Source organism: Dromiciops gliroides, chromosome 1 (assembly GCF_019393635.1).
Source record: "Dromiciops gliroides isolate mDroGli1 chromosome 1, mDroGli1.pri, whole genome shotgun sequence".
Taxonomy (NCBI): domain Eukaryota; kingdom Metazoa; phylum Chordata; class Mammalia; order Microbiotheria; family Microbiotheriidae; genus Dromiciops; species Dromiciops gliroides.
The window spans coordinates 110778607-110803855 of record NC_057861.1 but is presented as its reverse complement, the minus strand read 5'-3'; the positions used below and the strand labels follow the sequence as shown (position 1 = coordinate 110803855).

Here is a 25249-nt window from a genome sequence, read left to right as displayed (position 1 = left end):
GAGAGCATGGAATAGTTTATCTGTCAGATTTATGGGCAGAGGAAGAATTTAGGACCAAAGAAGAGATAGGGATCATTACAAAATATAAAATAGACAATCTTGATTATATAAAATTAAAAAGCTTTTGTAAAAAAAAAACAACCTATGCAACCAAAATTATAAGGAAAACAGAAAACTGGAAAAGAATTTTTGCAACAAAAGGCCTGATATATGTCTTATTTCTCAAATATATAGAGAACTGAGTCAAATTTATAAAAATGCAACTCATTCCCCAATTGATAAATGGTCAAAGGATATGAACAGGAAGTTTTCAGACAAAGAAATCAAAGCTATCTATACTCATAGTGATTAGAGGAATCCAAATTAAATCAACTCCGAGGTACCACTTCACACTTAACAGATCAGCTAATATGACAAAAAAGGAAAATGTTGGATGTTGGAGGGGTGTGGGAAAACTGGGATGCTAATCCACTGTTGGTAGAGTTGTGAACTGATCCAAACCATTCTGGGGCTGTGCCCAAAGGGCTATAAAACTTTGTATCCCCTTTGATCCAGCAATACCACTGCTAGTTTTATATCCCAAAGACATCCCTAAAAAGAGAAAAAGGACCTATTTTTACAAAAATGTTTATAGCAGCTCTTTTTTGTGGTGGCTAAGATTTCGAAATCAGAGGGATGCCCAACAATTGGGAATGGCTAAAGAAGCTGTGGTATATAGTTGTAATGGAATGTTTTTGTGCTATAAGAAATGACAAACAGCATGATTTCAGAAAGGCCTGGGAAGGTTTATATGAACTGAGGTATAGTGAAGTGAGCAGAACCAGGAGAATGTTGTACACAGTGACAGCAAAATTGTTTGATGAAGAACTGCGAATGACTTAACGAATCTCAGCAATACAGTGATCCAAGACAATCCCAAAGGACTAATGATGAAATATACTATCCATCTCCAAAGAAAGAACTGATTTTGGTTGAACAGACTGAAGGATGTTATTTTTCATTTTCTTTCATTTTTTTCCCTTTTATTCAAGATTTCTTGGACAAAATGACTAATATGGAAATGTTTTACATAATTGCATGTATATAACCTCTATTTGATTGTTTGCCACCTCAGGGAGGAGGGTGGGGAGGGAAGTAAGGAGGGATAGAATTTGGAACTCAAAACTTTAAATAATATTTATTTAAAGTTAAAAAAAAAAAGAATACCTGATTTAGTGGGTCTTATTCTGGTCTGTTTACTTCACATTATTGATTCTAATGTTATGTCATATGCTGTGGCCAGCCCAAAGATGCACACAGTTCCTTACTTTTGAGTAAGCTAACTACTTAATTGAAAAAGGCACGTTGCTTAGCCTTTTTATTTTATTTTGGGGGGGGAGGGGCAGGGCAATGAGGGTTAAGTGACTTGCCCAGGGTCACACAGCTAGTTAAGTGTCAAGTGTCTGAGGCCTGATTTGAACTCAGGTACTCCTGAATCCAGGGCCGGTGCTTTATCCACTATACCACCTAGCTGCCCTGCTTAGCCTTTTAAATAGTTAACTCCCTCATCCAGAATATGAAATTGTGCCTTAGCCTGAACGAATTAATATGCCTCATTTCATTTTTATTTTATTTATTTATTTTTTCTGTTTAGAATTTTATTTTCCAAATTACATGTAAAAGCAAATTTTGACATCAATTTTTTAAAACTTTGTGTTCCAACTTCTCTTCCTCCACCCCCCCCCACCTCAAGAACTCAAGCAATTCAATGTAAAGTATACTTGAGTAGTCATTGAAAACATCTCCACATTAGCTAGATTGTAAGAGAAAACAGATAAAAACAAAACTTCAGATTAAGGAATTGTCCAAAAAAAAATGTGTTTCAATCTGTTTTCAGATACCATCAGTTCTTTATCTGTAGATGTATTGCAATTTTCATAAGTCCTTCAGAGTTATATTGGATCATTGCCTTGCTGAAAATAACCACGTGTTTCCCAGCACTATTGCTATTATTTTGTATACAGTACATTTCTCTCTGCTTCAGTTCATGTGGGTCTTTCCAGGTTTTTCTGATAACATCCTGTTCATCATAACTTTTATATAGTACCTTAAACTTGACAAAGAATTTTCTTCACAATAGCCCAGCAGAGTAAGTACCATATGTTTTGCCATTGTAGTTGATCATCATAACTATTTCCCTCCATCCTATTCCCTTCCAATGATATTAACTCTATTTATTTTGCCCTATTCCTCCTCAAAAGTGTTTTGCTACTGACTGCCCCCTCCCCTGCTCTACCCTCCCTTCATTCATCCTTCCCCTCCTACTTTCCTGGAGGGTTAAATAGATTACTCCTCCCAATTGGGTGTGTATGTTATTCCCTGCTTGAGCCCCCTCTGATGAGCTTAAGGTGTTTGAGCTAATTCTGTTTTCTAAATTTTTCTTCCTTCCTCCTCAACCCTCCCTATGAAATCAAGCAATTCAATATATGTCATACATGTGCTGTTATGCAGAACATCTTCACCTTCCTCAAAAGTGTTTTGCTTTTTACAGCTCCCTCCCCCAAACTTCCCTTCTCTCCTTCCCCTCTTCTCCCATGCCCCCTTATCTCCTTCCCCTCCCACTTTTCCTCCGGGCAAAAATATATTACTATACCCACTTGAGTATGTATATTATTCCCTCTTTGAGCCAATTCTGATGATAATAAGGTTCACTCACTCCCCCACTCTTTCCCCCATTCTTCTCCTCTCCATAAACTTTTTTCTTGTTTCCTTCATGTGGGCTACCTCTCCTCAGTCCACCTCTCCCCTTCTCCCTCCCCCAGTCTATTGCTCCTGCCCCTCAACCCTATTTTAAAGATGTCATCATGGGTTAACTAGGTGGCACAGTGGACAAAGCACCAACCCTGGACCCAGGAGGCCCCAAGCCCAAATCTAGCTCCAGACATAAGACACCCCACCCTGTTTTCCCCACAAAGAACAAGGATACAAAAAAATAAATGCTTTACAAATACCATCCCTTCATATTCAGTTCAGACCTGTGTCCTCTGTGTATTCCTTACTGAGAAAGTTCTTATGAGTTGGACGTATTAACTTCTCATGTAAGAATGTAAACAGTTTAACCTTTTAATGTCCCTCATGATTTCTTTTTCCTGTTTACCTTTTTATACTTCTCCAGGGTCTTGTATTTGAAAGTTAAATTTTCTGTTCAGTTCAGGTCTTTCCATAACAAATGCCTGAAAGTCTTCTTTCTCATTGAAATTCCATGTTTTCCTCTGAAAGATTATAATCAGTTTTGCTGGGTACATGATTCTTGGCTGTAGTCCCAGTTCCTTTACCCTCTGGAATATCATATTCCATCCCCTCCTGTCCTTTAATGTAGATGCTACTCGATCTTGTTTTAGCCTTATTGGAGCTCCATGGTATTTTAATTCCTTTTTTCTAGCTGCTTGCAATATTTTCTCTTTGACCTGGGAGTTCTGGAATTTGGCTATAATATTCCTGAAGGTTTTCCTTTTGGGATCTCTTTCAGGAGGTGATTGGTAGAGTCTTTCAATTTCTATTTTACCTTCTGCTTCTAGAATATCAGGGCAATTTTCCCTGAAATCTCTTGGAAGATGTTATCTAAACTCTTATTTTGGTCATGGTTTTTAGGTAGTCCAATGATTTTCAAATGATCTCTTCTAGATCTGTTTTCCAGGTCAGCTATTTTTCCAAGGAGAAATTTCATATTGCCCTCTATTTTTTTATTCATTTGGATTTGCTTTACTGTTTCTTGGTTTCTCTTAAAGTCACTGGCTTCCATTGTTCAATCCTAGTTCTTAGGCAATAATGGTTCCCTGCTGGGGTGGGACAGCCGAATTCCTCCCTAGGTCCTGCTGACGCTCCAGTACTCCCTCTCCCCGCCTCCCACCCCCCCCCCAGCCGTTCAGCCCTCTCACCCAACCAAAAGCTCAGTTCTAGAATACACTGTTGCTGCAGCTGATTCAGAGGCTTGGGGTAAGTTCCTCTGGTGCAGAATGCCTGGGGTCTCTGTTGGCATGATCGCAGGGTTGGACTTTACCGGCAGCCTAGCACAGCCCCCTTTAATCTGTCTATGGCTGGAAAATAATCTCAGCCCATCTTTTTGTGGGTTTTTCTGCTCCAGGGGTTCTTTTATTGCTGTTTTGGGGGTACTTGTATCAGGAGCTCTGTACGTTTAATGTCTTTCCTCCACCATCTTGGCTCTGCCCCCCCCCCTTCCAATATGCCTTATTTCTCCTAAGACCTTAATTTACCTGTTTCTGTAATCTTCAAGACTTTTTAGCCATGCAATCCAGAATCAGACTGGTTATTGTGAAATGTCCAGAGGGCAATGTTCATTCATTCATCCAACAAACATTAAGGAACATAGAAGATTATACTATCACAGAAGAAGGGAAAATTTAGAGAAGACAAATTGCCTGCCTTTATTTATTGTGCTTATAGTCTAATAGAAACATACTATATAGATACCTAGACTACATATTTAATAAGCACACCAAAAGTTGTGAAACAAAGTTATGTTAATGAAGTCTGAGTCAAAGGCCATTACTTTTTTTGTTTGTTTGGTTTTTTGGTGAGGCATTTAGGGTTAAGTGACTTGCCCAGGGTCACACAGCTAGTGTCAAGTGTCTGCGGCTGAATTTGAGCTCAGGTCCTCCTGACTCCAGGGCCAGTGCTCACCACCTAGCTGCCCTGCAAAGGTCATTACTAATGGAAGGTCATGAAAGAGGTAAGTTTGAGCTGGACCCTAAAAGCTGGGTAGGGTTTCAATAGGCAAAGAATGGCGGGAAGGTCGTTCAGACACAGAAGACCACATGTGAACCAGAGCACAGTGAGTAGGATACTTTGTCTGGACTTGATGAAATGGGATGAGAAAGGTAAGCCGGCAGCAGATTGTGTAGACCTTCGGATTGCTAGGCAAAGGGGTTTGAATGTAATCCTGTAATAGGGAGACCACTCGAGTGACATGCTTAGATCCATGAATAAGGAAAATTGTTCTGGCAGCAGTGTAGGCAGGTTGCAAAATGCAGAGAGTGGAAGTAGTGTCAGGATATTGTAGTAGTCCAGACAGATGGTAATGAGGAATTGTACAAGGGTGGTAGCATGGGGAATGAAGAAAATTGATTCATTTTTAAAAGGCACAAATCTAAAAATCTTTATATTTGGGTTTTTAAAGAATCAACTTCATAAGGAGAAGATATAGGGAAACCTTGTCTAGACAATATTACATCTGAAAAAGATCTGGGGGTTTATGTGGACCATAAGCTCCGTAGCCAGTACCAGTTTGATAAGATAGAAAAGAAAGCATAGTATCCATGACTGGGGAGTGCCCTCCTCTCCTCTGCCCCAGTTAGACAGTGTCATTTCAAGGTGCCATGTTTTAGTAATGACATTGATAAACTGGAGTTCATTCAGAGAAGGGTGACATGGATAGTGAAGGACCTCAAGATCATTCCATGAAGATCAGTTGAAGGAACTGGGTGTGTTTAGAGAAGACAGAGTAGGGATATGACAGCATGTCCGGAACAACTTATTATCTTCTTTCTCAAGCCCACCCCTGCTTTCAAACCTCTGTGTAATTGGTGAGGGCATTACCAATCCTTCTGGTCCCTTTGGTTTATGACCTCAGGGATTATCCTGGATTCCTCATGCTCATTTAACTCTTGAAACGCAATGGTGCCTGTCCTGTTTCCCCAGCTGCTTTCCACCATAATTACTTTGTATTTACCTTGTATACATTTTGTATATATGTATTTTTACATCTTGTTTCCCCAAAAGAATGGCTCTTCCTTAAGGGCAGGGACTGTTAAGTGTTGGATTTTGTTGTTGTTCCCAGTTTTTAGCATAGTGCCTGGAATTGGCTCTTGACAAATGCTTGTTGATTGACTGATTTAAAACTACTTTATATCCACCCCCACAGGACTACAAGCCTGTTCTCTAAATTTGGCAGTCCCATCTCCTGTCTGTATACTTAAAAAAAAAAAAATTGATGGACATCAACAAAAATAATCCTTTTCCTATACAAAAACATGAAATCATGAATCTCAGTTATGTATAGTTTGGGGTTTTATGTTAAAAGTATATAATAATTTCAATAGGTAATGCCAACATTGCCCTGTTTTTGTCTTTTTCTGAACTTCTGCTGTTTCGTCTATATTATAAATGTTTAATTCATACTCATTTTGGGGGGCATCACTATTACTACTCTCCTTACTCTAATCCTACCCACCCACCAAAAAACCCTCCCTCATAACAAATAAGTATAGTCAAGGAAAACATCCGTATGTTGGCCATGTCACAAAATGTATATCTCTTTACCTCTATCACCCCTTTGTAAAAAGTTAAAAGTATGATTCATCATCTTTCAAAGTTGTTTTCCTCTCCAGTGTTATAGTTATTGTATGTATTTTCCTGGTTCTGTTTAGTTCTCTCTGTACCCGTTTATATTAGTCTTCCCAAGTTTCACTGAATTCATCCCTTTCACTATTTCTTATGGTGTAATAATATTCCATGACATTCACAGACCATCATGCTCAACCATTCCCCAGTTGATATGCACCCTTTTTCTTTGCTTTGACAAAAAGAGCTGCTATGGATTTTTTTTTCACGTTGATCCTTTCTTTGATCTCTTTGGGATCGAAGCTTAATAGTGGCATTGCCAAGTCAAAGGCACAATTTAGTGCCTTCTGGAGTAGACTTCCAAATTGCTTTCCAGAATGGTTGAACCCATCACTTAGTTCTACCAAGAGTGCATGATGTGCTTGTCCTTCCACAGCTCTTCCAGCAGTTGCCATTTTACTTTTTTAATAGATGCTTTAGTCTTTGCCAATCTAATGTCTGTAAGGGTGGAACCACCAACCTGTTTTAATTGGCATTTTTCTTATTGGTTATTTGGAGTATATTTTCATACGATTGTTGATAGCTTCTTAGTTCTTTTGAGATTTGCATGTTCATATCCTTTGAGCATTATTTTTGGGGGAATGGATGTCAGTTTCTCATAGACTGTTCCTGAGCATGGAATGTTCTCTCCTCTCTTCTACCTCTTGGAATCCTTATCTTCTTTCTCAGTGCTGCTTCCTACTGGAAGGACCTTCCCGAAGTTCCACCATTCACTCCCCAAGTGACTTTAGGCAAGTCATATAACCCCTTTGAACCTAGTTTTCTCATCTATAAAGTGAGGGTGTTGGCCTAGATGACTTCTAAGGAACCTACCAGCTCCTAGATCTGTGATCTGGCTTAGGAGCCACATTTTGCCTCAGATTTACTTGTCTGTGTTTATACTTTATTTCCCATCCTCATCTTCTTCCTTTGCCAGTAGAATGAGATCCTCAAGATCAGGGACTTTCAGTTTGGTTTTTGTATTCTCAGTGTCTAGCACAGAAGCTTTCCCTTAGAAGGTATTTAATAAATTGTTGGATTGAACGACATGCCACATCATGGAAGCAAGAATGGAGAAAGTTGGATACTAAGCATTTCCCATTGAGAAGGATTTTCAGTTTATGAATGGCAGAAAGTCAGAGAGGCAAGATAGTTTGTGTCTGAACCAGTGTAGTCTTTGCTACTATAACTGCTTGATTAAAGGGTTGTGGGATGCCTTTTTTCAAAATGTAGCCTCTTGGGTCTGACGGCTACTGTTTCTCTAGCATTTTTTTGATGTGTGCTGTATTCCTTGGAGTTGTGTTGCTGTAGCACCCACCATGTCACTTCTTCACAGATCTGTTGACATATCAATTCCATCTCCTCGGTTTGGGGAGATTGTCTACCTGATGCACTGCAGACCTTCCTCTGGTTCTTTTCATACTCTGTGGAAACCAGAGTGACCCATCAGCTGTCTCTTACTCTGCACATTGCCTACATGGCCTATCTACATCATTTCCCATCATAATTGGTACCATGCAGTTGCCACCTTATACTCACTGTGAAGTTTCCCCTTGTCCTTTGGATCTGCTGTAGTTTTTTTCATGGTATTCCATGATCCAAAGCCATCTACTAGTTTCACTGGGAGAATATTGGTTTGTTCCTTTTTTTTTTAAAATGGTTTTTATATAATTTAGCACATTAGGCTCTTTAAAAGTATTCTACAGTTTCCTAACTACTGTGATCCAGTCTTCTCATGGGCACCTGTGTGGCACAGTGGATAGAACGCTAAGCCTGGACTCAGGAATGCCTGACTCCACTTGTTAGCTGTGACCATGGGTGAGTCCCTTCACCTCTATTTGCTTCAGTTTCCTCATCTGTAAAATGGGGATCATAATAGCACCTCCCTCCCAAGGTTTTTGTGAGGATGAAATGAGATAATAATGGTAAAGTACCTGGCACATAATGGGCACTGCATAAATGTTGGCTATTATTATCAATTTGGAGCTCCCTTTTTGTTCCTCTGAAGCAACTTTGCATGTTTCTTGAGCACCTGCTACATGCAAGGACATTGCGATGGGCTGCAGTGTGGACTTTTCTGTAGCCATCCATTTGGTATCCTGCTGTCATCAGCCCCTGACACAGCCCTGTGGCCCAAGCAGCACTCTGTACCTCATAAATGTGAAAGCACATTTTCCTCTAGAGGTGTGATTGTGCATCTGCCTGTCATCTTCCTTTCCTCACAGAATATAGAAATTCTCATTCTTTTTTCTTTTCTTTTCTTTCTTCCTTCCTTTCTTTCTTTCTTTCTTTCTTTCTTCCTTTCTTTCTTTCTTTCTTTCTTTCTTTCTTTCTTGTGGGGCAGTGAAGGTTGAGTGACTTGCCCAAGGTCACACAGCTAGTAAGTGTCAAGTGTCTGAGGCTGGATTTGAACTCAGGTCCTCCTGAATCCAAGGCCAGTGCTTTATCCACTGCGCCACCTACCTGCCCCTCATTCTTTTTTCAATACAGAATATCAGAAAGCAGAGTCCAGGAGGTGAAAAGACAGATTTTCTCTTCATACAACCCTGGGTGGGGTTTGTTCCTGACATTAGGCAGCCTACAATTGCTCTTGAATTTTCTAAAATCCCTTTCTTATGAAGTAGGAGCTCATAGCAGTAATTGTGCCAAGTGTTTACTCATAATTTAGCCATCAAAATCAGATTTCTGAGCTGTTTGTTTACATACCCAGGACCTTTGGCTTCAAGTTTTTTTCTTCTCTCAGAAATTAATAGTTATATGAACTTTGCTGTTCCTCAAAGTGATCCTGAAAAACCTGATGTTGTCCCCTAACTGGATTCAATGTGCCATTAGTGAAAAGTGAAAATAAAAGTTTCTAGTTAGATAATTTAGAGAGTCACACAAATTCAATTGACTTAAGATTTAAAAAAAAAAAAAAGGAAAGGATTTATAGATGAAGATTGTCAGAATAGAATAAATGAAAGAATAGATAGGAGAGCCGGCCTTCAAGCCGGCAAGGCCTGGGGTGCCTCTGACACATTGACTCTGTGTTCCAGAATGGTTTCTTGTCTCCATGGATAAAAGCAGCCTCCATATGCGTCCACTCTGCCCAAGAAACCACAAATGGAGACACACACACAAAACCAGCTTACCTGTTTTCATAGCACGTTCCTCTCTCTAAGCCTGAGATAAATAATGCAAAATTATCCCCATTTTTCAGATAAAGAAACTAAAGGTCACAGAAGTTAAATGAACTTGCCTGTAGTAGGTAATTAAGGCAGGAATCACGCTCAGGCTTCCCCATTCCAAGTCCAGAATGCTTTCTTCTGTGGCGTGCTTGCTACATCACCATGGAAGAGTATTGGATATGGAGACAGGGGAAGCTTGGGCTTGGATCTGCCCCTTATACTTAGTGTGTGGTACCCAGGCAGGACTCAGCACCACCTTATCTTTCTGAGTCTTCATTTTCTTAATTGAAAATGAAGAATAGATGTTTGTTAGGATCCTGTGAGGTAATGGAAGCCTTAATACTCTATAGAAAAGTTAGCTGTTATCATCATAACTAGGTTTTCACCTATGGTTTCATAGGATCATAGATTTAGAATTGGAAAGGACCTTAGAGGTCATCTGGGCTAGCTGCCCTTTTTGGGGGAGGGGTGAGGCAATTGGGGTTAAGTGACTTGCCCAGGGTCACACAGCTAGTAAGTGTTAAATGTCTGAGGCCAGATTTGAACTCAAGTGCTCTATCTACGGTGCCACCTAGTTGCCCCTTGACTAGCTTCTTATGAGCAAACAGGGTCAGAAACATTAAGTGACCTGCCCAAGGTCACACAGGCAGAATTTGAACCCAGGTCCTTTGCCTCTAAAGCCATTGTTCTTTCAAATGTGCCATGCCACCTGTTAATAACACCACTCTAAGACCAGTGGTTTTTCTTTATTTAAGCAACCTTCTTTTTTTTAAATCATAAAAGTATTTTATTATTATTTTCCAGTTACATGTAAATATTGTTTTCAGCATTTGTTTTCATGATTTGTAATTCCAAATTTTTCTCCCTCTCTTCCCACCCCCCTTCCCCAAGACAGCCAGCAATCTGATATAGGTTATATATGTGCAATCACATTAAACATATTTCTGCATTAGTCATGTTGTGAAAGAAGAATCAGAGCAAAAGGGAAAAACCTCAACAACAAAAAAGTAGAAACAGTAGGGTTCAATCTGCATTGAGAATCCACAGTTCTAAAAAACAAATTAAAAAAATAAAAAGAGAATTCACATTTCTTTTTTTCTGGACATGGAGAATATTTTCCATCATGAGGCTTTTGGAGTTGTCTTAGATCATTGCACTGCTGAGAAAAGTTAAGTCTATCACAGTTGATCATTGCACAATGTTTCTGTTACTATGTACAGTGTTCTCCTAGTTCTGCTCACTTGACTCGGTATCAGTCCACTTAAGTCTTTCCAGATTTTTCTGAAATCTGCCTGTTTATCATTTTTTAGGCAAGCTTTTCAAGGATTAACATGCCTTTTAATATAAAAAAACCCCTCACATACAATCATATAATAGTGATTATACTGATACTATCAAGAGAAAAAGGATGGTAAGAGAAAGCTGCCATGAGGTCAGTCATAGTTTTAAATGAATTGTGTGAAAAGTAGCAAGCACATATGTGTGAGACATTGATTCAGGCTAAAGAAGCTTGAATCACAGTGCTGAACATGTGGTCGTCACTACACAGGGAGCAAGAGAACAACAGTCTACCCTTAAGGTTTATGGATCCCCTGCAGTCAGACCACAGTCCTCCAGGGGGCCTCAGTTCATAGGCTGGAAGCCACTGTGGACCATACTTACTGAGCCAGCAGACAGTTTTATACTCTCGGCCAGGCTTTTGTATGTTCTTTTGAAGCCCAGTTTTGTTGGAAATTTTAGTAAACGGACATTACTTATTATTCTTGTCATAGGAGTAACCCTGGAAAAACATCTCTTTGGAATTTGAAGGGTATAATATTTGACCTGTCATTGTTTCCACCTATACATTTCTAACCAGTTGATAATGAGAATGAAATATTTAAATGTTAGCTTGACTTTTTAAAAAATCCTTAAATAAAAATGTGTTAACTATGAGTTTAAAAGGCCTTAAATGTTAGATCAGTGTTATATTTGATAGGGTAGAAATTAAAAGAAATCTTTCATAGCTACTCTGTCTTGTAGAATTCAAAACATGTTAATCTGCGCTTCTTAACTGCTGATTGACATTGGATGAGTTTTACTCATTGATAATTTCTAATTAATATAATCTATACTTTTCACCAAGTGGCATTGCAATGTGTCTGTCACATTAATTACTTCTTTAACAGTGACTTGGCTGAATGCATGATGTAGTGGGTAGAGAGTGGTGTTGGAGCCAGGAAGATCTGGGTTCAAGAATGACCTTGGGGCAGCTAGGTGGCACAGTAGATAAAGCACCGGCCCTGGATTCAGGAGGACCTGAGTTCATATCTGGCCTCAGACACTTGACATTTACTAGCTGTGTGACCTTAAGCAAGTCATTTAACCCACATTGCCCCATCCTCCCCCCCCCAAAAAAAGAATGACCTTGTCTTGTATTGCCTGTGGGCCCCTGGGCCCCTTCTCAGTACTGGGGCAGTTGCCCGAGTTGCAGAAGAGGTGCTGAGCTCCATTGATAGCAAGTGTTTCCTCCTTGGGATCTTCCCAAAATGATAAAATCACAGCTCCAGACCAACATCCCACTCCCCCCCAAGAAAACAGTTCCTAAACTTATTATGTTTCTTCTCATAAATGATTTAAAAATTGTTTCTTGAGGTATAGGAGTGTATTTAATTTATTTTGAAAATGCCAATTCTAAAAAAGTGCACCAAAGCCATGTTTTTTTTTTTTTTTTAGTGAGGCAATTGGGGTTAAAGTGACTTGCCGAGGGTCACACAGCTAGTAAATGTTAAGTGTCTGAGGCTGGATTTGAACTCAGGTACTCCTGACTCCTGGGCTGGTGCTCTATCCACTGCACCACCTAGCTGCCCCAAAGCCATGGTTTTTAGTGCCCAGCAATGCCTGATGTGCACTTTGATGAATGATGTTTTTCTTTCAAAACAGGCTCATAGTGAACATTGTTCACACTGCTGCAGAGTACCAGCCGAAGTCCCTGAGGTTTTTGAACGTGGCTTTTGATTCTACAGGAGATGCCTTCCTTGCTGGAGACCACCAAGGAAACATCTATGTTTTTGACCTAAGTGGAAACAGGTAAGCAGATTCTCCAGTTGGCAACATCAGATTCAAATAAACTGGGCTTGACACATACCTGTGATGCCTGCCATGGGGCAGGTTGCTGAGCTCAGGAGTTCTGAGCTGTAGTGGGTTAGGGTGAGGTGGGAGTCTGCACCAAGTCTTATATCAATAAGGTGAGCCACTGGAAGCAGGGGGCCACCAGGCTGCCTGAAGAGGTCCTAACTGTCCAGGTCAGAAACAGAATAGGTTGAAGCTTCCTTGCCATCAGTGGGATCAGGCCTGTGAGTGATCACTATTCTTCCAGCCTGGATGAAATAGGGAGACCTAGGCATAAAAACCAAAACAAAACAAACAAAAAACCCAGCAGATGATCAGCTTTGTGCTCAAAGCAGAAGTGTCAAACATGCAGCCTGTGGGCCCAAAGCGGATTAAAATGAAATTGGGGAATATTTAACAAAGGAAATTAAAACAGTAGGACGTAGACAATGCTAATGTGTGGTTTTCTAAGTCAGTATATGGTCTATGGGGAATCCTTATGTACAGTTTGGTGGCCCTGTTTCTGTTTGAATTGGACGCATTGGAAGATTCAGATATGAGTAGGACATGGCATCTGCCTGTGCTAAAGAAGTTAATTGATTTGATTGATAACTTCTTTTTCTTTTTAATTTGTGAGCTCCATCTCTTCTTTGCCAGTACCTCAGCTACTGCCTGGTAGTTAAAATTAGGTAGTAAGAGAGCTGAACTCTCTGGCGTGACCAGGGTGCTGTTTTATGCATTATTATTTACATTATATCAGGTCCAGGGACATGGGGAGTGATTGTTCCTCTAGATATGGCTGGCTTATCTGATCCTTTATCTTCTGAAAAACCTCTTGACCCTTCAGCCAGTGTAGTGAGAGTTTATGTGCAGAGTGATGACTCTGAGGTCCCTGTGCTAGGCACCTCCTTATCGAGACATTAAATAGTACATTCACTCTCTGTATAGTTTATATACATTAAGTAGGTTTTGTAATATTCTAAAACCTTGATGATGCCTCTATATGAGAATAATTAGTGATCAAAAAGAATCTGCCTCCTCCCCCCGCAATCATGCTGGTACATGCTGAATGTACAATGAGTGGCTGTTCATTTAAAAACAAAAAAACCCCTTTTATTGATTTTCTTTCTATATCACAGTAATTCCCACCTCCCTACCCCCACTCCATATTAAACCCTTCCTTATGACAAAGAAAAATAATTAAGCAATAAATTTTTATTATAAAGACTGAGATGAATGTATACGACATTATGTCCTACTTGTCTCTCCCCTCTCCTCTCTGCTATTATGGAGGATAAAGAATATTTCATTATTTCTTTGTAGGACCTTCATTGCTCTTTTCCATAGTTCTGTAATTGGCAGTTTTTGAAGATAATCCTATTGGTTCTGATTATCTTTGGCTGTGACTAATAACTATTGTAAGGGGCTAAAATTCTAGCTAGTCTGTCTAAAATATCTCATGAGTGATTGCCAATAAATTATAAGCTTTAGCAAGAGTTAGACTTTTAAGCATTTATTAAGGAGAATAAGAATTTGGTGAGGAGAAAGGCCTAGATTCATCTGTCTATTAAAGGGAGAGCGCATTTCTAGCTCCACTCTCCACCAGAGTCCTGATGAAAGAGACCAAGAGCGCCAGCCTCCCCCCTCTTCCTCCCACAAGAAAATGTCACTTCCTGACGCCAAAGAAAAGCCACATGGCTTGCCCTCAGGTGCCTTCTCCTCATGGCTGAGCTTTCCTACAGTAGCTCTCCAGCAGGTGGTGTCATTCCAGTCACACTAATGAAGCTAAAATCTAAGGTTTTTGGTTCTAAAACCACTTAGATAACTGCTTGATTAGCCAAGTTTGAGTGAGTAGGCTCCACATTAACTGCCTCTTCTAGCCCCTTCAATGGTCAGGGTGGATGGATAGTGCTTCCTGAATAGACTCCATAGAGACCAGGAGTGGTCTCTAGCAATGTCTCTTAGGGGACCAACTGGGCAATTCCTAAGTCACTTTTGGATACAGGTTTTGTTTTGAAGGGTGTTTTTTTTGCAGCAAATGACTTAGGCATTAGAAAGACTATTTCATGTGCCTTCTAGGTTGGTTAAGTAACAATCATTGAACCCCAAGCATATGTTGAGCAGTTGCTATGTACCAGATACTGTGGTACATACAAAGACAACAATGAAAGAGTAGATGGCTTTAAGGACATGCTGTTCCAAAAGTGGTGAGGACACACACATATAGGTATATACAAAATACATAGAGAATATATGCACAGTAATCTGGGAAGAGGGAGGGGAGAGCTCTGGCCACTAGAGGGACCAGGAAAACCTTCTTGTACCCACGTAAACTGAGTCTTAAAGGAAAAGATGGATTCTGAGAGGCAGTGGGGAGGAGGAGGGAGAGCATCTCTCCCAGGAGGGATGCCAATGCAAAGGCTGGCAAGGAGAGACGGATGACTCTTTGTGAGAGACAGCCAGAAAGCCTGTCTCCTGGAACACAGAGAGCATGGAAGGCACTGGGAAATGAAGACAGGTGTGGGTTGTGAAGAGCTAATTAGCTTACCGGAAACCAAGTGAACTGAGTAGTCTCTTATAAATTAAATTTTTTTTAAAATAGGTTTACCCTTGTTCAACGAACAAATCAAGCTTCCACAGCTCTGGCCTTTAATCTTCACAGGAAGTCTGAATTCCTTGTGGCTTTGGCAGATTACTCCATTAAGTGTTTTGATACAGGTAAAAGTCCTTTCTGCTCATCTTTTTGTAATATGGCAAGATATAATTGATGATTCAAAAGCAAGACATGCAGATACTCTCCTTTGTTCTACCCTTCTACCCTGTAGATGTAGAACTATGCCATACTTGGTAGGAGATTCTAGAATCTTTCTACGGGCCTGAACCACTTTTGACCTTTTATCAATAGTAGAAATAAATAACACTTCTGCACATGCTCACGGAGTTGAAGTATGTAAATCCAGATTTGTAAAAGATAAACTAAGATCAAATAGATAATTAGTCCATTTACAGAAGATTCACCTCAGTATTTCTTTGAAGGTTAAGCTTTCCCAATAAATTAAAATGTAGTTTAATTTACTAAAATTTTAAAAGCCCCATGCCATTTCAGCAATAGACCTATTGTAAAAGTGAGGTATACTAACAAAGGAAATAGTATTCAGGACTCAAGACATTTACTTGAACTTTGAACCTCAGTCATCAAAGGCAAGAAAAGAAGCAAGTTATACAAGATGCCCAGTTATGCAGAACTTAGAAATAACATGAAACATTTTCTGACTCAAGATCTTCCCATAGTTGTGGTTTCTACCCTTAAAAATACAAAAACAAAAACCCAACACATTTCTACTTTAGATAGCCTCACTTTACCTTTGTAACTATAACAAAAGCAGTTGTCCTAGTTCTACTAAGGGAATGGATTATTCCAGAATGTCTTTTTGCCTTAAGTGTACCCCTCATGCGTTATAATTCTGGGTCTGTTGTAAAGATATTTCTTCGTATAAAACCTAGCTCAATACACTCAGTATTCAGCAGATTTCAAATAAAGGTCTTTTTGCTGTTCACTTTGTAAGATTTAAAGTTTGTATTGTAGTCACCAAGGAGCTGGTTAGCTGGATGAGTGGACATGAATCTTCAATATTTTCCATCTCTGTCCATGCATCGGGGAGGTATGCGATCACCACATCTTCTGATACAGCCCAGCTCTGGGACCTGGATACTTTTCAGAGAAAGAGAAAGCTGAATATCAGCCAGTCTGTGGGCATACAAAAGGTCAGTTAAGAGAAAGTTCATGGTAAGAAATAATTCACCTCAGTTCTAGATTCTAATGAACGTGTTTATGTAGTTGTATTTTTCAAAGATTTTTTGGTCAGTATTAGGCTCTGCTTCTTCTAACTTAGCCAGATAAAATAGCCAGCTGAGTTTCAGGTGACACCTATGGCCACAGACTATATTTTCTTTTATTTTTTTATTTTTTATTTTTTATTTTTTATTTTTTTAAGTGAGGCAATTGGGGTTAAGTGACTTGCCCAGGGTCACACAGCTAGCAAGTGTTAAGTGTCTGAGGCCGGATTTGAACTCAGGTACTCCTGAATTCAGGGCTGGTGCTTTATCCACTGCGCCACCTAGCTGCCCCCCACAGACTATATTTTCAACGTGCATTTTCTTACTACATCCATGGGCCTATGGTATTTTTCAAAGACTGGTTTACGTATTCTTTTTATATCTATCTAGCAAAGTCAAACTCATATGAGCACTTCATATCTGCAGATGTTAAATTGTATAGGTGATATTACTTTTAATTTTTATGTATGGCTGTTTCATGTTAATAACAAAAATTCATTTCAACAGAAATCCCAGGGTCCTTCAGTTTAAATAATTAAAGAGAGATAAAAGTTGTAGCAAGCTTATTCATTAGAGATTTGAACCAAATACCTAGTAGTTTTTTCCTTCTCTAATTGCCTTAGCTTTTAAATTGAATTTTAAATCCAGGAGAAGAAACCTTTCTCTCTCTCCACTGGGACTGGATTCTGCAGCAGAACCCACATTACAAAACAAAGTCACAGAAACCATCTGTTCTCCCTGCCATGGGATCACAGTCAGTCTCCATGGGACGGATGACAGGTTTATACCTTGCTGCTAGTGCTGGACATTTAAATTATAAAAAGATGTACCTGACAGAGGATTCTGTCTGCTGAGGCTCTGTGGCTTATGAATGAGAATCAGATTGAGACATTTCAGGTGCCTTTGGTAGGGAATCAGGATGTCATGTTTGAGTGAAGGAGCAGAGCTTTGTAAAAAACAAGTAAGTGAATCTAGTATAGTGTGACGTTTAAAATCGAAATCCCATTGTTTTCTCACAATAGAGAAGAGGAAATTACAGTAACCCAATCTGAAAATGAAAGTTTTCATTCTTGTGAAATTTCAGGGTGCCTTCCCAACAAGTATGCTGGCCCCTGTTTGATGATTTTGAGTATTACCTTAGTGGTTTTTGTTGGCAGGGGCCCCTCATGGTGACACCATTCCTGGGGGCTGTTGTCCTGGGACCACTGTCTAACAAGGTCTTTTAGTGAATTAATCTCTTCAGTTTTCAGTTTTTTAGTGGAGAAAATTAGGGATCGTGGGGTGGCTAGGTGGCGCAGTGGATAAAGCACTGGCCCTGGATTCAGGAGTACCTGAATTCAAATCCAGCCTCAGACACTTGACACTTAGTAGCTGTGTGGCCCTGGGCAAGTCAGTTAACCCCCATTGCCCTGCACAACAAAAAAAAAGAAAGAAAAAGAAAATTAGGGATCATGTTAGATGATTTTACAGCCCTGCTAACTCTGATTTTTTTTTAACATTTTATATTAATATGTGATTATAAAGTTGCCTTTGTATGCCAGCATGTCTCTCCTTCTTCCTCTCTGCAGACAGCCATCCCTTGTAATTCTTTAAAGAAAGAGTTGGGGAAACCAGCAGTTCAACAAAACTAACCAAAACCTAGCATCAGAGTCTGACAATATTTGTGTTTTTCACACCTATAGTTTGCTGCCTCTGCCAAAATGGACGGGAGGTGCATTTTATCCTCTCAGGGTTGTTACAGTTACTCGGTGTTGACTTTCCTGTTGTTGTTGTGTTTTGTTTGTATTGTTGTAGTTATTGTGTGTAATGTTTTCTAGTTCTGCTGACTTCCCTTTGCATCAGTCCATCCAGTTTCCTGTATTTCTAAGTTCCTTTGCATAGGTTATACAATGGAGCCCCACTTCATTCTGAATTCTTTAGAGTCAGTCAGTTAACATTTGTCCAATTCCTACCATGTGCCAGGCACTGTGCTAAGTACTGCAAATACAAAAAGAGGCAAAAAACACTCCCTATCCTCAGGGAGGTTAAATCTGATTGGGGAGGGGGCAGCTAGGTGGCGCAGTGGATAAAGCACCTGCCTTGGATTCAGAAGTACCTGAGTTCAAATTTGGCCTCAGACACTAGCTGTGTGACCCTGGGCAAGTCATTTAACCCTCATTGCCCTGGGGGAAAAAACAAAAAAAAAAACACCACAACAAACAAAAAAATCTGATTGGGGAGACAATGTGTAAACAAATATATACAAACAAGCCACTGACAGGATAAATTGGAAGTAATTAGAGGAGTTGGGAAAATCTTCCAGTCAAAAATAGGATTTTATTTGGGAGCTAAAGTAAGCCAAGGAGATCAGTAGTTGGAGTGGAGAAGGGAGAATATTCCAGGAATGGGGGAGAGCTAAAAAAAAGTACTTGGAATTGTGAGGTGAAGTGTCTTCTTTGTGGAATAACCAGGAGGCCAGTGTCACTGGACCAGAGAATACATGTCGGGGAGTAAGGTGTAAGAAGACTAGAAAGGGGAGGGGCCTTGGTTATAAAGAGCTTTGAATGCCAAACAGAGCATTTGGGATTTGCTCCTGGAGGCAATAGAAAGCCACTGCAGTTGATTACTGAGTAGGGGTGTGACATGGTCAGAACTGTACTTCAGGAAAATCATTTTGACAACTGAATGGAGAATGGATTGAAGTGGAGAGAGCCTTGAGGCAGGCCAGCCCACCAGCAGCTACTGCAGTAGTCCAGGTATGAGGTGATGAGGGCCTGCACCAGAGTGTCAGAGGAGACAAGGGGAACATTCTGGAGATGTCACTGAAAGGAAAAATCAGCAGGCCTTGGCAACAGCTTGGCTGCAGAGGGGGAGAGACAGTGAGGAGTCCAGCAGGAGTCCTCACACCCTGCAGAATAAAGGGAGTAACCAGGAGATTCTGCTTCAGTTCTTGGCATCTCCCCGCCCCCCAATCACTAATTCTCATGTGTATTTAACTGGCTTGCTTTACAAAATTAAATGCTTTCCTGGAAAATTGTGGGTTAAATCACCTTTCCTTTGAATTACAATATAATTTCAAAAATAGCCTCAGCAGCACACACCCTCTTCCCTGAGCAGTCGGGCCGTTGTGCCCAACACCTGACATCTGTCGAGGCAGAAATCTCTTTTCAACCCAGTGTCTCATGCTGAAGTAGAGTGCTGGAGGCAGAGATCAGTAGACTGACAGAGGAGGCCCAAGTTCAAATTCTGCCTATTCACATATGGGAAAAGTCACTTAACCCATCTCAGCTTTGCTTTTCTCTTCCTCAAAATGCGAATAATACCTCCATGCTTGCCTCTCTGGGACTTGGTAAAGATTGAATGAGATAATGGATGTTAAGCACTTAGGAAACCATCAAGTGCAGGATAAATGTTCCTAGTTAGAGTTGTTATTGTTATTCCTGCTAGTCTCTGTAGGGAACAATCCTGGCATCACAGTCTCTACTCCTCTAATGACTGAAGTCCCTGGGAAGTCACTCTCATATTCTGAAAAGTCACTGGGATGCATGCAAAGGAATATATTTCACCACAGGGATTCTGAAAGAAGTGCCACTGAGCAGGACGCTGTCCTTAGCAGGTGTTCAGTAAACGATTCTGGAATTGAATATTGTCCTGTAACTTGCCAGTGTTAGTAACTGCAACTCCACTAAGGCAAGGCCAGCCCCCCACAAAAGACCAGCTGGCTCTTCCCCTGGAACAATAGAGCCTTTTTCACTGCTGGCTATAAAGAAGTTGTCACTCAGAAGTCAACTTGGTTGAGGATTCCTTAAGCTATTGAAGCCAGTGATCATGGTGTTTCCATTGGCAAGAATCTCTTTTAAAATCTTAATCCTGGGGGCAGCTAGGTGGCACAGTGGATAAAGCACTGACCCTAGATTCAAGAGGACCTGAATTCAAATCCATCCTCAGACACTTGACACTTGCTAGCGGTGTGACCCTGGGCAAGTCACTTAATCCTCATTGCCCCACAAAAAAAAAAAAAAGATAAAATAATCCCTTAATTCCTTGATATGTCCCAACCCCCATGTCAACCAACATTCCCTCTATGTTACAAAACTTTTGGCTTTCCATCAGAAAACTCTGTAGGGAATATGTGCTTCTCCCCCCACTCCTCAATAAAGTCATGGCTCAACATGTGCCGGGGAAAATAAATGATTAGGTTAAACTCAGGTAAATAACTAAGGCAACTACTGCTTTAAAAATTCTTTATCATGTATGTGTATTTTCACCAGCTGCCTCTCGTGCCTGGCAACCTCTCGCGCCTGGCAACCTCTTGCTTTGTCTCTACCTCTGGGCTTCTTTGGTTTCCTTGGGATGTAAAATCTCCCCTCCTGAAAAAAAAAGAATATTTTGACCCTCTTTAATGCTAATACATTCCCCCTGAAATTACCTCCTGCATATATCTTATTTGTACATAATTGTTTGCATGTGTCCTCCGTTAGATTGTGAGCTCCTTGAGGGCAGGGGCTGTTTTTACTTCTTTGTATTTCCAACCCTTAGCACAGCACCTGGTATATTGTAACTGCTTAATAAATGTTTATTGACTTGTTGGAAGTCAAAAAAAAGGAAAACAGCTTCCTTCAGATTTCTTTCATATGACATGAAAGCCTGGATGATATGTTTTTAAACATCTATTGTCGGATGGATCCTGTTATAAACCTTCATATTAAAAGGATCTCTTACACAATGGATCAGTTATTAGCAAAGTCTGTCTTTGGGAAGGAGGAGCCAAGTGGAAAAACAAAGACAGGGAAGGCAGATGGATGTAGTTGAATTAAAATAGTTGATAGTATTCCGATGCATATAGTTAGTTAGCCAACATAAACTATATTGTATTTTTAGTATATGTTTATTATGTGTAGTTTGTTAATAATGACCTTGTGATCATAAAATCATAAATTTGAGTTGAAAAGAACCTATTTAATCACCTAGTTTGAGCCCCAGAAGGATCATCACTGGTCCAGGGTCCTACAGGTAGGAAGTGGAAGAGTCAGGATTCGAACACAGATCATCCTCTGACTTCAGATCCAGTCCTCTTTGTAAATGAGTACGTTCAGTTAGTACTCTATGGGGATTGATAGCACCTAGCACAGTGTATAGTAGGTGCTTAATAAATGCTTTTAAAAAAAATTATCTCAAACCATTACTAGTGTTTTAAAGTAAAAGCATTGATTAGTATTTATATAGTAGAAAAATGGAAATTAGGGGCAGCTAGGTGGCACAATGGATAGAGCACCAGCCCTGGAGTCAGGAGGACCTGAGTTCAAATTCTGCTTCAGACACTTAACACTTACTAGCTATGTGACCCTGGGTAAGTCATTTAACCCCAATTGCTTCACCCAAAAAAAAAGAAGAAGAAGAAATTGTGTGACTAGGATATTGGGGGGGGGGGGCAATGAGGGTTAAGTGACTTGCCCAGGGTCACACAGCTAGTGTTGAGTATCTGAAGTTGGATTTGAATTCAGGTTCTCCTGAATCCAGGGCCAGTGCTTTAGCCACTGTGCCACCTAGCTGCCCCTTGGATATTATTTTTAATGTTGCCACTGGTTCATTTAGCCTTTAGTCCCACCCCCACCCCTGTTGGCTCATCATTAAAATGGAAGAAGCAATTTGAGACCCTTCCAGCAAGGCCAGTGTAAGTGTATTAATATAATATTATTAAGTTACTCTTTTTTTTTTTTTTAGGCAGGGCAATGAGGGTTAAGTGACTTGCCCAAGGTCACAGCTAGTAAGTGTCATGTCAGAGGCTGGATTTGAACTCAGGTCCTCCTGACTCCAGGGCTGGTGCTCTATCCATTGCGCCACCTAGCTTCCCCTATTAAGTTACTCTTAATGTTCTCATTCATTCACATGGGTAAGGCACAATTGTAGTAAAATATAACAATTTGCAGATATTTTCAAATAGTACATTTCTTAAACTTGAAAAATACTGATTAAATTGAAAATTAAAAAATGTTTTTCTTCTGAGAACTAGAATAGTTGCATTTTTGTGCTAACTTGGACAAACTTTAGAATTATGGAAACTTTTAGAGTAGGTCTGATAAGTGAAGAATACTTTTTTTAAAAAATTAAGTATTTTATTTTTTTCCAAGAATACTTTTGAAAATAGTGTTTGCTTGTTTGTTTTCGATGATTAAATTAGGAAAAATTGACCCTGTTACAAAATGTTGTGGTTAAAAAATGTTTCTTACTGGAAAAAAATGTATGTTTTCTTTCCATTCAGGTGTTCTTTCTTCCATTCAGCAACACCATCCTCAGCTGTTTTAAAGACAATTCCATCTTTGCCTGGGAATGTGATACACTTGTTTGTAAATATCAATTGCCGCCACCACCTGCTGGATCTGATTTGAAATACAAGGTTTTTGCTGTCACTAGGTATGTTGTGGGTAGTGTGTTGGTTTTAAAATGAATTGTATTGATATTATTTTTATATCACCTTCATTTCTCAGTGAGCCATCCCATAAAACAGAAATGGGTGAGGGAAGAAGTGCTTCTTAGCTATTATAATCTTGGAGCACAAAGCCTGTTCCTTTTTTCTTCTGCATATGATGACAACTACTTTCTAATCGTGTGTGTGTGTGAGAGATTGTAGGGCTATAATATATGTAAATATAAAATGCTATATATGAACATAAACATGATTGTTTTCTCTGAACACAAAATATTTTTTCAAGGAGTAATACAATAGTAACTCATGACAGTCATTGTAAGCAAAACTTTCACCCTTGATTGAGTTGATAAGGAGAAATCTCTAACCTCTGTTTTATGTAGAGATGGTCGAATCTTGGCTACTGGAGGTAAATCAAACCATCTTCACTTGTGGTGTTTGGAGACTCAACAGCTATTTCGAATAATTCAGTTGCCTACAAAAATCCGATCCATTCGCCACATAGAATTTATTCCTGATAGTTTTGATGCTGGCTCTAATCAGGTCAGTTTTGTATATTTAAAGTCAAATATGTGTTTAAAAATAAGAGGACATATGTTTTCTGAGCTATATTTCCTGAAGAGAATGATTGAATGCTTTAATTTTTAGGTCAAATTATATACTATATGTTGGTGACTGATTTATAGTTGGTCTAATTATTTGTGAGGCAGCATGGAGATAAGAATTGAGGTCTGACTTCAAAGCTGGGAATATTTGGGTCCAAGTCTTAAATCTCACTTATACTGGCTGTGTGAACCTGGGCAAGTCACTTTAATTCTCAGTCCTTTAAGCAACTTTCTAAGACTAGGAGCTGCCAACCTACACTGGTAAGAGAGAGTTTCCTCATTTGGGAAATCTCTATGCTAGGGAAATCACTGATTCTATTCCTATCCTTATCTTGGTCTTCTTTACTTATTTATTGTCTTAACAATCTATATTAGTGCTCTACTTTGGGTTTTCCTAATAAAGTGTTTTCAGGCATAACAGATTTTACTATGCTGAGAAACATATAAACTATTTATTTAGATATTATTTCTTTATTTTTAGATTCTTGGAGTGTTGGGTCAAGATGGCATTATGAGGTTTATCAATATACAAAACTGTAAACTTCTTTTTGACATTGGGACCCTTGATGAAGGAATTAGCACATCTGTAATTAGTCCAAATGGGCGATACATTACATCAATAATGGAAAATGGAAGCCTAAATGTGTATTCTGTTCAAGTTTTAACTCAAGAAATAAATAAGGTAAGACATATAGCACACTAAATCATCGTACTTGTTAAAATTCATTATTTGAAGTAAACTTTCTATATTTGTGTAATTGTACCTTCTGCCCTCTTTCCCATATGACTTCTTTCTCATCTACTTCCTCATCTCTCTCCTCTGGACTAATGACTTCTGAATTTGTGTCTGACTTTTACTGTAGTATTCCTGAAACTCAGCATGTCTAAAAATGAACTCATTGTCTATGCCCCCTAAGGATCTCTTTATCTATGTTTTTCCTGATAGACTTCTAGATCATACACATAGGAATGGGCTCAGACCCTTTTTTCCTTTCTGTAGCTTCCTGATGGGCAGCTAGGTGGTGCAGTAGATAGAGCACTGGCCCTGAAGTTGGGAGGACCATAGTTCAAATCTCAGCTCAGACACTTACTAGCTGTGTGACCCTGGGCAAGTCATTTAACCCCACTTGCCTTAAACATCCGAAGCCATCTCCAGTTGTCCTGATAATATATCTTGCCACTGGACCCAGATGGCTCTGGAGGAGATAGTGAGGCTGCAGACTTTGCACAACCATTCCTCACTAAAATCCAATTTACTATAAGTCATGATACCTGTCGTGGTCGTCTTCGAGAACAAAGGACAAACAACAATAGCAGCTCCCTGATGATCTGCTCTCATGAGTCTCATGCCTTCACTCCTGTTTTCCCTTCCCCAACTGTACTCCTCCCTCTATGGAAGGAAAGAAACAAGCATTTACAAAGCCCTACTATGTGCCAGGCACTGGGCCAAACACTTTATAAATATGATCTCCTCTGATCTCACAATAACCCTGGGAAGTAGATGTTGGTTTTTTCCTCCATTTTATAGTGGGGGAAACAGGCAAGACAGTGGTTATTCACCTTCTTCAGGGTCACACAGCTAATAAGTATCTGAAACTGGATTTGAATTTGGATGTCCTGGACTCTTGGCCCAGCACTCTATCCATTGTGCTGCTTCTGTGGAAAGGGAATCCTTTCTTTATCTCTGGTGTAAGAAAATAATGCACTTTGCCAACACCCAAAGGCCCCAGATTGATTTGGACTGATTGGATTGACTGAGATTGATT

The 25249-nt window shown here is 39.7% G+C and overlaps 1 protein-coding gene across 1 annotated transcript in view; it reads left to right on the top strand.

The window, feature by feature from the left end:
- The window catches only part of TBC1D31 (TBC1 domain family member 31), a 79131-nt gene that overhangs the window by 5251 nt on the left and 48631 nt on the right, over positions 1 to 25249 (top strand). Inside the window, exons 2-7 of the mRNA XM_043986093.1 lie at positions 12468 to 12614; positions 15238 to 15353; positions 16222 to 16400; positions 22714 to 22865; positions 23262 to 23421; positions 23965 to 24165. Coding sequence (XP_043842028.1) covers positions 12468 to 12614; positions 15238 to 15353; positions 16222 to 16400; positions 22714 to 22865; positions 23262 to 23421; positions 23965 to 24165 — 955 coding nt within the window. The remainder of the gene's footprint in view (positions 1 to 12467; positions 12615 to 15237; positions 15354 to 16221; positions 16401 to 22713; positions 22866 to 23261; positions 23422 to 23964; positions 24166 to 25249) is intronic.